This window comes from Musa acuminata, chromosome BXJ3-5 (genome assembly GCF_036884655.1).
Source record: "Musa acuminata AAA Group cultivar baxijiao chromosome BXJ3-5, Cavendish_Baxijiao_AAA, whole genome shotgun sequence".
Taxonomy (NCBI): Eukaryota; Viridiplantae; Streptophyta; class Magnoliopsida; order Zingiberales; family Musaceae; genus Musa; species Musa acuminata.
The window spans coordinates 17,600,091-17,617,241 of record NC_088353.1 but is presented as its reverse complement, the minus strand read 5'-3'; the positions used below and the strand labels follow the sequence as shown (position 1 = coordinate 17,617,241).

The 17,151-nt window shown below is 36.8% G+C and overlaps 1 protein-coding gene across 1 annotated transcript; it reads left to right on the top strand.

The window, feature by feature from the left end:
- The first annotated feature begins 15,674 nt into the window (after positions 1-15,674).
- LOC135639216 (E3 ubiquitin-protein ligase ATL31-like) lies at positions 15,675-16,912 on the top strand. Its single transcript, XM_065153017.1, has one exon. It carries the CDS (start codon positions 15,684-15,686, stop codon positions 16,758-16,760), a length of 1,077 nt encoding a protein of 358 aa, XP_065009089.1. The 5' UTR covers positions 15,675-15,683; the 3' UTR covers positions 16,761-16,912.
- Positions 16,913-17,151: the final 239 nt, after the last annotated feature.

Genomic DNA, 17,151 nt, shown 5'->3' with positions numbered 1-17,151 from the left:
TACTCATTGCTAAAAATTATTCGACATAATATTGTGTATATTTACAAAGTGGTGAATGGATCTGCCAACTAGATGACCAATTTTGCAAAGAGTAATACATCTACATTACATAATTTTGGAGTAATATATTGATGATTTTCTTTCGAAGGAAAGTTGAGTGGAAAATTAAGGGAGATGATTATTATCAATTGTCCACCTTACATTCTGTGTAGAATTTTTTTCAATATGCTTCTTTTCTCTACATACACTTAATAATACTTATAATTCTTTTATCTCTCAACTTTAAAGTAATTAATTCCTTTTCACGAAATTTTATTTTACTTGCATTTAAATGTGCTATCTTAAATTATACGAACTTTTTTACATTGGACAACTTTCTATCAGAGGAAAAAAAATATAATTTTCAGAAACAACAATACCTCTAGCAAAATATCTTTATATTTCCATTCTAGAAATATTATATGGCACACAAAAAAAATTTTAATTGCATAACTCCATCATACATTATATAATATAAAAATTCTTTTTCATACCCAACATTTTGAGAAGCCTTGTGCATTGAGTACGTCCATTTTATTGGTTATATTATCAAAATATATAAATTATTTAATTATTTATGTTTTATATAAATTAAACGTCAAGAAAGGAAAAGGTTGGATATTAGTGCTGTAAAGGTCGTGAGCAATGAAACTGAAATAAATAGTCTTCATTCCTTATGTGAAGAAGAGTTGGAACCTCTTTAATCCTTTATCCTTTCTAAAGTTTGGAAGATGTGGAGCAAAGTTCAACTTGCTATCTACGGTGGGAGATATTTCAAGCAAAACGCATTATCTATTATACTGACTACTTTTACAAGCCAATATCATCCAAACAATGGCCACAATCTGCACACTTTTCCATTTAATTCTCTTTAAATAAATCAATGATTTCTTTCTCCTTCCAAATCTTGTATTGTTTACTTTGTGTTTTGTTTGTCAGGCCATCATATAAGTAGCGGGCTTTTAGTGTAATTAGGAAAAATACCTCCCAATGTTGTTACAAATGAAATGATGATTATTGGAAATACTAGATTAAATTAAAATATTTTGAGTTTTTTAAGTATTGTATTTATAAGTCGACAATTGAGATCATCGGTTGGATCATCTATAAAAAATTTTACAATCTTAATTTATGAGGGTAGGATAATTATCAAATATAAAATTTTTTAATGTGCTAACAACCAAAAGATATGATACTTTTGTTCTATAAAAAAATGAATGTATCTCTTTATAAAAAAATACATTGGTAACCTCGTTCATTATTAAATTGAAAGGCAACTATGATATATGATTTCTATCATTTCCTTTGAATATAAAAAAAATGAAAATTGATTTATGGTATAAATTAGTTTTTATTTTTTCATAATAAATATTGAATAGCTCTATAGATTATGTTATAATTATTTGTCTTTTCTCTCTTCAATGTGCAAGACAAAAACAGACCTTTTCGCACATTATATTTCATATATTACTAAGCGTAATAAATAAATCAAACAACATATAGCTTGGAGGTGACGAAGAAAAGCTTGAGAAGAGATTTTTATTCAAACAACAACATGAAGTAAAACATTTATAATAGGTGGTCACTGTGGGCTATAGAGAGCTAGGGGATGACAATTTTTTTGGCAAAACTCCCATGCTATATAACACCTTTGATCATATAGACAACATACGCATTCAAAACCACATTCACATTTAAATTTCAAGCATGGAATTGCCACTATTTTGTTTCCCTCTTCCATCCTTTCAATATCCCGACCATTAATTTTAAGATAACAAAAAGTAAAACCAAATTAGTTGAAGAAAAATATTTTATTTTCTTTTTTGGTTAAGATGAGATTAGCAAGTATTGTCATTGATCATCTTTTAAATTATATTTGCGTCGTTTGACGAAAGGAGCATATTAAGACCACTTAACTACTTGTTTAATTTTAATTTAATTAAAATAAAAAATACAAGAGTGTCAAAAAAGAATTCAAACAAGGATGCTTACCATGACTAATAGTATACAAACATCAAAGGATTGCTAGCATGATAACCAAGCCTGTGGCTAATATCTTGAGTAAATGATGTTTAAATATTCCAATTGAGCCTTTTTATATAGACTTTTTGAATGTTCAAATATAGTATGAAATAAACTTATGATTTTATTAAAAATTAATGGAATGGAAATCAAAACAATTTGTCTACCTTTTTATAGGAAATCGATGATATATAATAACCATATTAAGCAGTCCAATGTGCCACTTATAGGTATTTGTTTTACCGAACCCTCATGGTGAGAATTAAAAAAGATCTTTAATTTAACCTAGTTAACAGAGAGGTTAAAAATCTAAATATTGTATTTCAATGTATCTATTAGAGTTTTACATAATTTGGAATTACTTATTTTAGCTACTTGGAAATAATTAGCTATCATCTAGTGTGAAGTTTGAATTCTTTCGACTTTGATTGTGGTTAATTATTTCAAAATATGTTTTGATCTATTTGAAGTTTCCTAAGGTCTTGTTACTAAATAATATTTAGATATGGAGAAAATTGGGTGTCCTTGTGTAATATCAGAATGGAAACCACCTAGACATAATCCAATTAAAAAGATAGATAAATGTTGGTGAATTATTGTAAGTTCATATAATATTTTAAAATTTTATCTTAGTCAAGTATATCATACAAGTAAGAATCACTATCATGACTCCCCTAGAGACTTTATAATAAACCATTGCTGAGTCATATTTTTTTAGCATAAGAAAATTTTTATATTTTGAGCTAACCATATAGCAAAAAAGTTTATTAGCTTGAATGATGTTGTCGTGTTTATTTGTACCAAAGAGAAAATAATTTTATGTTTACTTACCAACTTATTAAAAAAAAAAATTATTCTTGGAGCTAAAATCTTAGCCATGAGTTGTAATATGGTATCATATAGAGTCATGGAACAAAATGAGTCATCCCAAAAGCTAAATATTTTTTTGAAGTAATGAAAACATTGATAACTTTACCTTATTTTTGTTAGTTTGGCAAGTCTTATAGTCCCACATCGGGAAAATCAGACTTGTTATCTCGTATTAGAACTATAAATAAGGGTCTAGGCTTTGAAGTCAGATGCACCACAAGAGGTACCACAAGTGGCACCACAAGAAAAACCTAAGTCTTCTCTTCCAATGATCGATTGGAATGAATTGGAGAAGAAGGCTTTCGCTCTTAATGCAAAGGCTATGAATGCCTTATTTTGTGCACTTGATAAAAACGAGTTTAACCATGTTTCAACTTGTGAAACCGCATTTGATATTTGGCACACACTCGAAGTGACTCACGAAGGCACAAGTAGAGTGAAAGAGTCAAAAATCAATCTTCTGTTACATTCTTTCGAACTTTTCCGGATGAAACCGAGTGAAACCATTGGCGACATGTTTACCCGTTTCACGGATGTCGTCAACGGTCTAAAAGGACTCGGAAAAAGTTTTTCGGATTTTGAGCTCGTAAATAAGATTCTAAGATCCCTTCCTAAGAGTTGGGATCCTAAAGTCACTGCTATTCAAGAGGCAAAAGATCTACGCAACTTCCCTCTTGAAGAACTAATCGGGTCATTAATGACCTACGAGATGACTTGTAAAGCTCATGAAGAGCAAGAAGACATCCTTCCAAAGAACAGAAGGATATGACACTTAAAACTTCAAAAGGCCACTTGAGAGAAAACTCAAGAAGACATCCTTCCAAAGAACAGGAAGGATATGACACTTAAAACTTCAAAAGGCCACTTGAGAGAAAACTCAAGTGATGAGGATTGTGATGATGACTTGGCACTTCTAACGCAAAAAATAAACTTGAACCCAAGAAGGACAAGTTATTTGCTATGACCCAAGAAGGACAAGTTATTTGCTATGAATGCAAAAAGTCGAGAAGGCGCTCAAAGCAACGTGGGATGACTCGAGCGCGTCCGAAGAAGAGGAGTCCAACACCGAGCAAGTAATAGATGCAGATTTATCATTTGATAAATTATTAAATGCCTTCCATGACTTATTTGATGAATGCAAGATTATCAATTATTAAATGCCTTCCATGACTTATTTGATGAATGCAAGATTATTAATAGAAAATACAAATTGCTAAAAAAGGAGTATGATAGTCTTACTTGTAATTTTAATAAGTTAAAAACTGAATATCATGATAGTTTAAGTTCATGCATCAAATGTCATGATCTAGAAACTCTCCAAAAGGAAAACTTGCTACTTAAGGACACCTTGAAGAAATTCGAGGTTGGTAGCAAGTCATTGTACATGATCCTTGCAAACAAGGGTCACGTTCCCAAAAGAAGTGGGTCACGTTCCCAAAAGAAGTGGAATTGGATTTGTGAGAAGTCCTCACCAAAATCCAACCACCTTCATAAAAAAACAGATTTGTGAGAAGTCCTCACCAAAATCCAACCACCTTCATAAAAAAACAAATGCAACTTTTGTTGCAAATTTGGACACAAGACGCATTATTGTCCATTCAAGAAAATTAATCCAAACAAACTGATTTGGGTTCCTAGAGGAACCATGATAAAATCTATGCAACATGATAGATAATGTAGATCTATTTTTGAGGCACCCAAGAGCAAATGGGTACCTAAAGATCATCCTTTCTTGTAGAAAACTAAACCATCGCAAGCTAGGAGCAAGAGATGGTACCTTGATAGTGGATGCTCAAGGCATATGACCGGAGATTCATCTCAATTCTCTAAGCTCACTAGCATAGACGAAGGCTATGTCACCTTCGGAGACATCAACAAGGGTAAAATCATTGGCAAAGGAACCATAGGTAACAAATCCAACTTCTTTATTGAAGATGTTTTGTTAGTTGATGGTTTAAAACATAACCTCTTGAGCATTAGTCAATTATGTGATAAAGGATATATTGTCATATTTGAATCTAATGCTTGCATCATTGAAAAACCACACAAAAACATATCTATGATTGCATTGAAACAAAATAACGTATACACTATTGACATCAATGATTTGTGTAATGAAATGTGTTTTTCTGTTTTGAATTAGGATGCTTGGATATGGCATAGAAGATTAGGTCATGCTAGCATGAAACTAATCACTCAAATATCATCTAAAGAACTTGTAAGAGGAATTCCTCATATCAAGTTCATCAAAGATAGTGTATGTGATACTTGCCAATTAGGTAAACAAATTAAGGATAGTTTCAAATCTAAGAATCAAATAAGCACCTCTAGGCCCTTACAATTGATCCATATGGACTTGTTCGGACCAATCTCCACATCAAGCCTAGGAGATAGCAAATACGCCTTCGTCATTGTGGATGACTATAGCAGATACACATGGACTTACTTCTTAAAATAGAAAAGTGAATGCCTTAGATATTTTACCAAGTTTTGTAAACTTGTTCAGAATGAGAAAGGTTCTATGATTTCGTCAATTAGAAGTGATCATGGTGGTGAATTTCAAAACCATGATTTCTAGGAATTTTGTGAACTCAATGGATACAACCATAATTTCTCTACTCCTATAAATCCTAAGCAAAATGGAGTAGTAGAAAAAAAAATCGAAATTTACAAGAAATGGCAAGAACCATGTTGAATGAACACAACCTACCCAAATATTTTTGGGCCGAAGCCGTAAATACTACATGCTATATTTTGAATAGAGTTGTAGTAAGACCCCTACTAACCAAAACTCCTTATGAGTTATGGAACAACAAAAAAACCCAATGTTTCATATTTTAAAGTCTTTGAGTGTAAGTGTTTTATCTTGAATGAAAAGGATAACTTAGGAAAATTTGATGCTAAATCCGATTAAGGAATCTTTCTTGGTTATTCTTCAGTTTCTAAAGCCTTTCGTATCTTCAATAAAAGAACTTTAATTATCGAAGAATCCATTCATGTTGTTTTCAATGAGATTTCCGAAATCAGGAAAAATGATTTTGATGATGATGTTAATTTTGATTCCTTGAATTTAAATGAAACCCCTTCTCCAACTAGCAACTTGGATGCATCTACTCCCGAAACATCCTTACCCAAGGATTGGAAGTATGTAGATGCTCATCCCAAGGAGCTAATCTTAGGAGACACGTCAAAGGGGGTTCAAACACGATCTTCTCTTAAAAATTTTTGTGCAAACACCGCCTTTCTCTCCCAAATTGAACCCAAATGTGTTGACGAAGCCATGAAAGATGATTCATGGATTATCGCAATGCAAGATGAATTGAATCAATTTGAGAGAAATGAGGTGTGGAAGCTTGTTCCTAGGCCAAATGACCATTTAGTTATTGGTACTAAATGGGTCTTCAGAAACAAGCAAGATGAAAATGGTATCGTGATTAGAAACAAGGCTAGATTAGTGGCCAAAGGTTTCAACCAAGAAGAAGGTATCGATTACGAAGAAACCTTCGCTCCTGTGGCTCGATTGGAAGCCATAAGGATGCTCCTTGCCTACGCTAGTAGTAATAATTTTAAGTTGTTTCAAATGGATGTTAAAAGCGCTTTTCTAAATGGCTTTATTTCCGAAGAAGTTTATATTGAACAACCTCCTGGATTTGAAAATAATAGCCTCCCTAATCATGTGTTTAGATTAACTAAAGCTCTCTATGGTTTAAAACAAGCCCCAAGGGCTTGGTACGAGAGACTTAGTTCTTTTATTATCGAAAATAATTTCACAAAAGGCAAGGTTGATACTACATTGTTCATCAAGAATTTTGAAAATAATTTTCTCTTTGTTCAGATTTATGTTGATGATATTATCTTTGGCTCTACGAATGAATCTCTTTGTGAATCTTTTGCTAAAACTATGAGTCTTGAATTCGAAATGAGCTTAATGGGAGAATTAACATTCTTCTTAGGCTTACAAATCAAACAACTAAGCAATGACATCTTCATTAGTCAAACTAAATATGCTATGAATTTATTAAAAAAGTTTAATATGAACAACTCAAAGGCTATTAACACTCCTATGAGCACCTCCACTAAGTTATAAATTGATGAAAGTGGAGAAAGCTTCGATCAAAAAACTTATAGGGGTATGATAGGAAGTTTACTTTACCTCACTGCAACTAGACCAGACATCATGTTCAGTGTAGGACTTTGTGCTAGATTTCAATCAAACCCTAAGATATCTCATCTCAAAACAGTTAAAAGAATACTTAGATATCTTAATGGTACCACAAATCTAGGATTATGGTACCCAAAATCAGAGAATTTTGAGTTAATTGCTTATGTTGATGCGGACTTTGCTGGCTGTAGACTAGATAGAAAAAGCACATCAGGATCATGTCAATTTTTAGGACATGCCCTTGTTTCCTGGTCATCTAAGAAACAAAACTCGGTTGCACTATCAACAACCGAAGCTGAATATATTGCAGCAAGTACATGCTGTGCACAAGTTGTATGGATGAAAAACACCTTAGAAGATTACAAAGTTAATCTTAAAAATATTCCCATTAAATGTGATAACACAAGTGCAATATGCTTAACTAAGAATCCTATACAACACTCAAGAACAAAACATATTGATATTAGACATCACTTTATACGAGATCATGTTACTAATCATGACGTAACCATAGAGTTCATTGATACTAAACATCAACTAGCTGACATTTTTACAAAACCTCTAAGTGAATGTTGATGTGTCCGAATAGATAAACTAGTTAAAATTATTTTTCGGATTTTATTGAATGATCAAATCACTTGATTGCCATTACATAACATGTGTTGAAATGTTTTGTCTTCATGATTGTATTTGAAAATCTGTAGCATAGTCTTGTCTGAATGCATGAAAGAGTTCATCTCATTTTCGGATTCGCTTAACAGTTGGAATGCTAAAAATCAAATTTTCTCATACACTCTTATGAAAAATATTTTTTCTGAAATGGATTTGATGAAATGATTCCTGCTTATGAATTCCATCTTGAAATATGGATGATAGTATTTTTACTTGCAAAAAGTTATTTCAAACACATATCTTGACTCAAAGTAAACTCACAAATAGCTGGAATCACAAATGGCTTTCCTTCTTCATGCACAAAGGATTATAACAAAAAAAAAGGAAGGAAGAAGTATTCAAAGCAATCTACGTATCATGCCTTCCTTTATATGCTTGATAACTTGCTTATATTGTTCTCCTGGTATCACATCTACCATGCTTTTTGTTGATGACAAAGGGGGAGAAATATATGAATTGATGCTATAAACACTGATGCTATGATTATGCCATGCTTGCATCACCAAGAGATATATGAACAGATGCCATGCATTAATTTGCATTATGCCTTGAGTTGATATCTTACCATGTGAAGAAATGCAACACTTGCTAAAATATTTGAAATGTGTACATCATGTAATGATATCAAAATCTTACTTCATAGCTTTACATATTGATATCTTACAATATGATGAATTGCTACAATTATCATCATTCAAAATTGTTATGTAAAATTTGAAAATGAATATCAAGCCTTGACATCATCTTCAGAGAGATACATCATGATGGGAATCATGATGGGAGTATTGATAAGTTCAAATGATTGAACTTATCAATATGTCGCTTGAATTATTAGGTCTTGAATTTCAGAATGACTTATCTCAAGTATGGCATATAGACAGGGGGAGTTAAGGTTAACTCCATTATCAATTGATTGTCATCATAAAAAAGGGGGAGATTGTTGAATCTCGGATTTTGATGATAAAGTTAATTGTCATTTGTTATCTAATCTATATGTTGAGATAAGTGTGCAGGATTAACTACGATGAAAGTAAGATATGCAGTAGGAGTTGCGCCAGAGTCAAGACAATGATCACGTTGGGAGTTCAAGAGTTCGACGGAAGTTCGGACAGTCGTCGGAGGTTCTACGGGAACAAATCCGAGAAGTTCATAAGCTTGCCAAAGAAGCTCGTCGGAACTCGCCAAGTGAATCGTTGCAAGTTCAGGAGTTTGCCGGAAGTCCGTAGGAGCATCACCGAGGGTTCATTGGATGATCGACGGAAGTTCGCCGGAAGCTCGCCGGAAGAAGCGATTGACGCACCGGAGCAAGTTGCAGTAAATGTCTTAGGAAAAATCATAGTTAGCACATTGATTAAGTTGGAAATAGGAGGTGATCCCATTAACTTAATCTTGGGGCAATTGGGCTCCTGAAAAACCCAAATTGGGCCGAATGGATCAACCCATTCGGACCATGATTTCTGCTAGGCGGTTGAACCGCCGAAGGTAGGAGGTTGCACCGCCTAGGCTCAGTCTCCGAGCGAGACTGGGAGGTACAACCGCCCCAGCCAGGCGGTGGCACCGCTTGGGGCTCAGTCTCCGAGCGAGATTGGGCGGTGCAACCTCCTCTGACAGGAGGTGGCAACGCCTGAGCTCAGTCTTCGAGCTCTGCCAGGCGGTGCAACCGCCTTAGTCAGGAGGTGCAACCGCTTGAGCTCGGTCTTCGAGCTTTGTCAAGAGGTACAACTGCCCCTGACAGGAGGTAGCACCACCCAGAGGCTCAGTCTTCGAGCTCTGCCAGGCGGTGCAACCGCTCCAGTCAGGAGGTGCAACCGCCTGATCCCGGAATTCCGGGAATTGACAGTTTTGAGCTCCAAATTTAAACTGGGTTGGGGCCTATAAATACCCCACCCATTCAACACTGATAGGCAGCAATTTTACATTGAAATCTTGATCCTTTCTGTGATTCTTAGAGCTCAAAATTGTTGTAAAGGCCAAAAGTTCTTCTCCCTCTGTTCTTCTAAGTTCTGAGTTGTAAAGAGAGGAGAGAAAATTTCTGTAAGGGTTGTCTCCTAAGTCCATCAAAAGGAGTGAAATTGTAAAAGGGTGGTTGGCCTTCGCCTATTGAAGGAAGGCCTCTAGTTGACGTCGGTGACCTCGTCGGTGGAGGAAGCCAAAAGTGGAGTAGGTCAAGATTGACCGAACCACTCTAAATCTTGGTTTGCATTTACTTTGAGCATATTATCTTTACTACAAACCTCCTCTAAAGCTTACTGCTTTCTGCGCATATACAATCGGGTTTCAAGCCTTTCACTTTCTAAATCAGCATTTAGACGTAAATCTGTTTTTTCGTACGATCATCATATTTCAGATTGCGTTTACGTTTTGATCTCTACCATAACTGCAAACTACCTTTATACTCTTGCTTAAACTGCATCTTGCCTAATCAAGTGATTTACGAATCAGCATTTAGATGTAAATCGGTTTCTTCGTACGAACGTCGTATTTCAGTTTGCGCCTATATTCTGGTTTTCATCATAGCTGTAAACTGCCTTCATAGATTGACTTTAACATCATCTTGCTTAGAATCGGCTTTCACACAGAAATCGTTTTTATCGTTCGAACGCAGTTTCGTTTTAATCGCAGAAAGTTTTCCACTGCACTAATTCACCCCCCCTCTTAATGCTCTTGATCCTAACATGAACTACACCATCATGGAAAAGATCAAATGTATGCTTTCACAGGCCAAGCTACCCAAAAGGTTTTGGGATAAGGCTTTGAGGACTGCAGTTGATGTGATCAACTTATCACCATGTACAGCCCTAAATGGTGATGTTGCAGAGCATGTATGGTCAAGAAAAGATATTTCCTACAAGCATTTGAGAGTGTTTGTTTGTCGTGCATTTGCATATGTTCCAGACAATGAGAGATCCAAGTTAGATGGTAAGACTAAAGAATGTATTTTTCTTTGTTACTCACATGATTAGTATGATTACAGGCTTTGGGATCCAAAAAAGTATAAGGTGTTTAGAAGTAGAGATGTAGTCTTCTTTGAGGATCAAACCATTGAGGATTTGAAGAATAAGGCACCAGCCAAGACTTCTACAGAAGGATTAGCAAATTGTGACCTAGTTACTCCTCTAGTATATCAAGGTGATGGGGAAGATATGTAGGAAGATGGTGTAGAGCCTGATGTTGATATACCTGTATGACATATTGAGCTTGGAGACCAACTTCCTACAGAACCTCAGTTGAGAAGATATTCTAGACAATGTCAACTTTTCAAAAGATACTCTACAGATGAGTATGTGATGCTTACTGATGCAGGTGAACCAGAGAGTTACCAGGAAGTAGTTAAAAGTAAGCAGAAGGAGAAGTGGTTAGTTGCTATGTAGGAAGAGATAGATGCTCTTTAGAAGAACCACACTTATGATTTGGTACTACTACCAAATGAAATAAAGGCCTTGAAGAACAAGTGGGTTTTTAAATTGAAGACTCAAGAATATTGTTCTCAACCAAAATATAAAGCTAGATTGGTTGTGAAAGGCTTTGGTCAAAAGAAAGGTATTGACTTTGAAGAGATATTTTCTTATGTTGTTAAAATGTCTTCTATTCGTGTTGCCCTTGGTATTACTACTAGCCAGGACTTGGAGGTTGAGTAGTTAGATGTGAAGATAGCTTTCCTTCATGGTGATTTGGAGGAAGAAATTTATATGGAGCAACCAGAAGGCTTCAAAGTCAAAGGTAAAGAGAACTTTATCTGCAAGTTGAAGAAGAGCTTGTATGAGCTAAAGCAAGCTCCAAGATAGTGGTATAAAAAGTTTGATTCATTTGTGATAGAAAATGGATATAAAAGAATGGCTTCGGATTATTATATATATATCAAATGGTTTGGTGAGAATTTTATAATTCTCTTATTTTATGTTGATGACATGCTTATTCTTAGAAAAGATATGTCTAAAATTGACAGGTTTAAGAAGGAATTAAGTGAGTCTTTTGCAATGAAGGACATGGGGTCAACAAAGCAAATACTGGGTATACAAATTTCTCATGACAGAAAAAATAAGAAGATTTGGTTGTCATAGGAGAAGTACATCGAGAAGATATTGGAAATATTCAGTATGAGCAATGTAAAACCAATTGTCTCTCCTCTTGCAGAGTCCATCAAGTGATGAGGAGAAGGAGAAGATGCAAAAGGTTCCTTATGCTTTAGTAGTTGAAAGTTTAATGTATGCAATGGTATGTACGAGGCCAAACATCGCATATACAATTAGTATTACTAGCAAATTTCTTGCAAATCCATGTAAAGAGCATTAGGCAACAGTGAAGTGGATTTTTAGATATCTTAAAAGGAGCTCTAAGGTTTATTTAAGCTTTGGAGGTGGACCACCTATGTTGATAGGTTATACAGATGTAGATATGGCAAGAGATATAGATATGAGAAAGTCCACATCAGGTTATGTACTTATTTTTGTAGGGGGGCTGTGTCATGACAATCCATATTGCAAAGGTATATTGCTCTCTCCACCATAGAAGCTGAATATATTGTTGCTATAGAGGTATGCAAAGAAATTTTATGGATGAAAGAATTCTTATAAGAATTGGGGCTAAAACAGAAAAATTATGTAGTGTATTGTGATAGTCAGAGTGTCATCCATTTATGTTAAAACCCAATGTTTCATTCCAAGTCAAAGTATATAGATGTCAGATATCACTGGATTCGAAATGTATTTGAAGAGAAGCAGTTGTAGCTTCAGAAAATTCACACAGATGACAATGGAGCAAACATATTGATAAAAACTTTACTAAAAGAAAGACAAGAGATATACCGATAGTTAGTCGGCATGGCTTCACATTGAGGAGTCATAGGACAGCCTCCCTTATGGGCTAAAGGGGGAGGTTGTTGGGCTGACATCCTATATTTAGCCTAAGGTGGGCTTTATCAGCCCATAGCTCACCCCCTCTTAACCTAACCCTAATTTATATTAGGTGGGGTGTGGTGGCTATAAAAAAAGGTAGAAAAAGGTAACAAAAAGGCAGTTTTTGGCAGCCACGAGATTCTAAAGGAAAGGAGTATAAGGCAGAAAAGGAAGAGAAAGAAAGGGAAGAAAACAAGGACAACACAAAGAGACTGTTCTCAATCATCTAGTAGTGCTTTCATCTCAAGTTAGATCAGAACTGTGATTACTTGGGGAGAATTAGGGAGGATTTAGATATTATACACAGTGACATGATCCTTGTATCCTAGTTATTCTCTTATGATTGTTGCTAGGGTTTTGGGCAAGAGATTGAGATTTATATATTTATTATTCTTATAGTGGATTATCTTTAGTTTGTCCTGTGATTTTTACCCTTCACATTGGAGGGGTTTTCTACGTATATTTTGGTGTTCTATTTTATTATAGTTCCATTTAATTCCGTTGTGTATTATGGCCTGCTAGTATTTATTCATATACAAAAGTTATTTCTCTTTGTATCCTGAAGAAAGGGGTGGCAACGAAGGAGATGATATAGCAGAAAGGAGGAATGGGTGATTCACGCATCTTCGACTTTGCACCTAAAAGTAAATTAATTAGTTATATATAAATTAATGATAATTAATATAAATCTTTAAGTTATGATATATATTCCCTACACTAATTGCTTCATTTATCTTTTTTTTTCTCCTAAATTGAAAGGGTCTATATAATGATGTCATTTTGTATATACCTGCAAAAATAAAGGTTATAAATATGAAACATTATATTTAAAGTTTAAGAGATAAAAAATAAAAAAAATATTTGAATAGGTAGATCTCAGTTCAGCATCCTTATATTTCAATCAAACAATATGTCTAACTAAATAAATTAAAATCAAGTCTATTTAATAAATATAAACTATATGTAGGTTATTAATAAAGTATAATGATTTAAGCGTGGATAATAAAAAAACAAGTCTGGGCGTAAATCAAGCATAAACTCAAGTATAAATTATTGATTATCCTTAAATTTATCCAATTTTTTTTAAAACTATGATATTATAATCCTAATATGTTTAGTATCATTTTTTTTCTTAATTTTAGTATTATTAATGATCAAAATATAAAAATTCTACATTAAAATCTACGATCGAATGTAACCCACGTAGAACACAAGTATAAATAAGAGAATTATACCCAAAGTTATCTAAATTTCTTCAAAAATATCATAACATGATTCTAACATGTTTAGTATCATTTTTTTTATTTTAAAAATATTAATTATTGAAATAGGAGATTTCTATATTGAATATATAATCGAATGTAATATGAGTGTAATGGTTACAATCGATATCAAAGAAGTTGAAAACGATAAGACCCGAGTATTATCATCGTCGAGAAGCTAGAGTGGGTAAAAATCGAAAGCAATCGTTAAAGATAAGAGAAGTTATTTGTTAAGATTGTTTACACTAGGGTTACACTCAATTGATATAGCTTATGAGTGTAAATCTTGTGTTTTAAGTGGAAGACCAAATCTATAATCGACCACACTTGACTCACAACCAATCTGACTTGATCCGAAATAATTGATTTAAACTAAATTGAGAACCCGATAGGATCAAACCAGCCCATGGATTGGTCCAACTTCAATCAGATTGGTTGAAGGGTATGAATGGATTTTTCATATAAAATAGCATCTCAGGTAAAATTCAAATATGAGAGCGTCATCTAATAAAATCCTATTATTAAAGATTTTTTAAAGTAAATTACTCTTTTGTTTTAATCTTTTGGTTGTTATTTTCACTCTATAAATAGGGTTACATACAAAGTTCCTCCTTCTAACTTCATATTCTCAAAATCTCCTTCCAATCTTCTTGAAATTATTTTTTTTTCAAACAAAAATCTTTGAAACCTAAACTTCTTTTCTAGATTAAGTTCTCCTCTATATAACCTGTTTTTAGTTAAAGAATCTAAAAAATAATTGCCAAGTTTCTTCTCCCATTTGTTCATGTTAATTATTACATATCATCGCCTTTCATCTCAAACGTCCGTCCATCGCTATCTCATATCTCGATCTTCCTCTCATACGTCACATAACTGGATGATCGAGAAAAAGGAAATGAGGTTCATGCTGGCAATTAAGAAAGGAGAATTGCATCTGTGGCATTTGGAGAGAATATAACCTATACAAAGAAGAACATGAGACGCTCTTATCAAGACACAGTAGCGGTCAATATCTTCTTATTTTTCTTCTTTGAATCAATGTGAGCTCGGACAGACTGCCGTTTGCTCTCAGCCACATCAGCTGAACCCTCTTAATTCACCTTCTAGAACATCCATACCTTCTCTAGAATGGCAACCTGATAAGAAATTTGACTTCCGCTTTACGTGTCATCCTCATCTCACGACTCAAAGTCACGAATTGGTATGCTACGAAGGACAAGTGTGCCAGCCCAGACCCGGATTGTAATCCAAGTCGTGAGTTGAGTCGGGTGTTGAAGGCGTACTGTTTGGCTTACGTGTCCTTCCTTCCTAAAGATATTTCTCGGAATTTGTAAGGCGCACGGCAGTTCGCGAGCCGCCATCAGATTCTTCCTCCGCTTTGTGGACCCAATCAAGCGTAGACTTCTTCTTTCGTTCTTTAATCTTCCGTCCACATGCGAAAGTCCACATCACCCTCCTTCTCGCGAGAGCTCACCTCGCCTCGGCTCTCTCTATCGATCCAGGGTTCAGTAGAAAACCCAGCCAAAATATTCTCCATCAATGGGTCCCACAGCAAAAGCACGGAAGTACGTATTGCTTCTCTTTACGTGTCATTGGCTTGGCCAGCTGAGCCTTCCCAACGGCCTACGCACACGTCCCCCACTGCCCCCCCCCCCCCAACAGTCAAAGTTAACGATTGACTTCTAACTTGACGGCGACGCAGACCGCCGCCCTATAACTATTGCGACGCTCCATCTGCGCTACCGATCGATTACCTGCCTTATGCCACCACCTATGGCGACGGCTAGCCGCCGTACGACACCTGCCACCATCCATCGGACGGCCTCGCTTCTTCTAATAGTGCTTGCGCTACTTCTCGTCACACCTCGCCGTGTCAGCGCCCAATCCACCGCCACACCCTCCGGCGACGGCCCCTCCGGCTACTCCGTCAGAATCAAACCCGGCGTCGCCGCCCTCGTGATCGGTCTCATCTGCGGCTTCTTCTTCCTCGGCTTCTTCGCCGTATACATTCACCAATGCAGCTCGGGTAGCTCCGGTGGGACCCGACCCTCCGGGGCAGTGGAGTCGCGGGCCGCCGCCAGTCGAGCGGCGCGGCGAGGGCTCGACCCCGAGGTGCTCGCTTCGTTCCCCACCATGGCGTATGCGGAGGCAAAGGAGCACAAGAAAGGGAAGGGCGCGCTGGAATGCGCCGTCTGCCTCTCCGAGTTCGCCCACGACGACACCCTCCGGTTGCTCCCTAGATGCTGCCACGTGTTCCACGTCGACTGTATCGACGTCTGGCTAGGCACCCACGTCACCTGTCCCGTCTGCCGGGCCAACCTCGCGGAGCCGGAGCCCGCGGACGCCGCCGACGCAGCCTGCGAATCCACGCCTACGGAGGACGTCGGAGCGACGGTGGAAGGAGATCTCGAGGGGGGGCGGCTGCCGGCGGTGGGGTACCGGAGATGGCACTCGACGGGGCACAAGGGTGAGGAGGTGGACCGGTACACGCTGCGGCTCCCGGGGCACGTAAGGCAGGAAATCTTCACGGCAGCGGGGCTCCGGCGGGCGGCGAGCGTGGCGGAAGCGCGAGCCCGCGGGGAGGCGAGCGGGAGCAGGGGGTACCGAGGGGGGCGGAGCGGTCGGTGGGGGTTCCTGCTGCGGACGTTCTCGGTGAGGCGGCGGGCCGATGGGACAGCGACGGAGGGGTCGAGCAAGCGGGTATACCCGTCTGCGGGAGCTCCGCTCAACCTTGCTCTCGAAATAGGAGAGAGTGGAGCAGCAAATTCCGAGCCCGCAAAGGAGGAGGAGGCGGCGGCGTCGTCGTCTGCTAGCCTCGCAGCAACGGAGCGCGTTTAATGTTCATAGAGCAAGCGCCAACATGGCAAGTTGTCGGCGACAGGATCCTTCTTCAAGATTTATTCTGTACATGGACCAAGTTGTTTCGTGCATCCAAAACATGCAAGATCGTTAATTAGAAGGGAGATATGGAAATTCTGTTTAGGTTTTGAGTGCTTGCAGTATCTCTGTTCTTGGATTTATCATCTATGATGAATCTTTTCTTCGCAGAAAACACATGCTTTTCTTCTATATATATATAAGCATGAGATGGTCGTACGAAGGAAAACTAAGAAGAAACACTGTGGTCTTGAATCAAAAAGGCAAAGATTACAAGAACTGTAGATAGAATCTGCAGATTGAACGCAAACTTATTTAGAGATTTTAAGCTAGAATTCAGCTGACAAAAGGA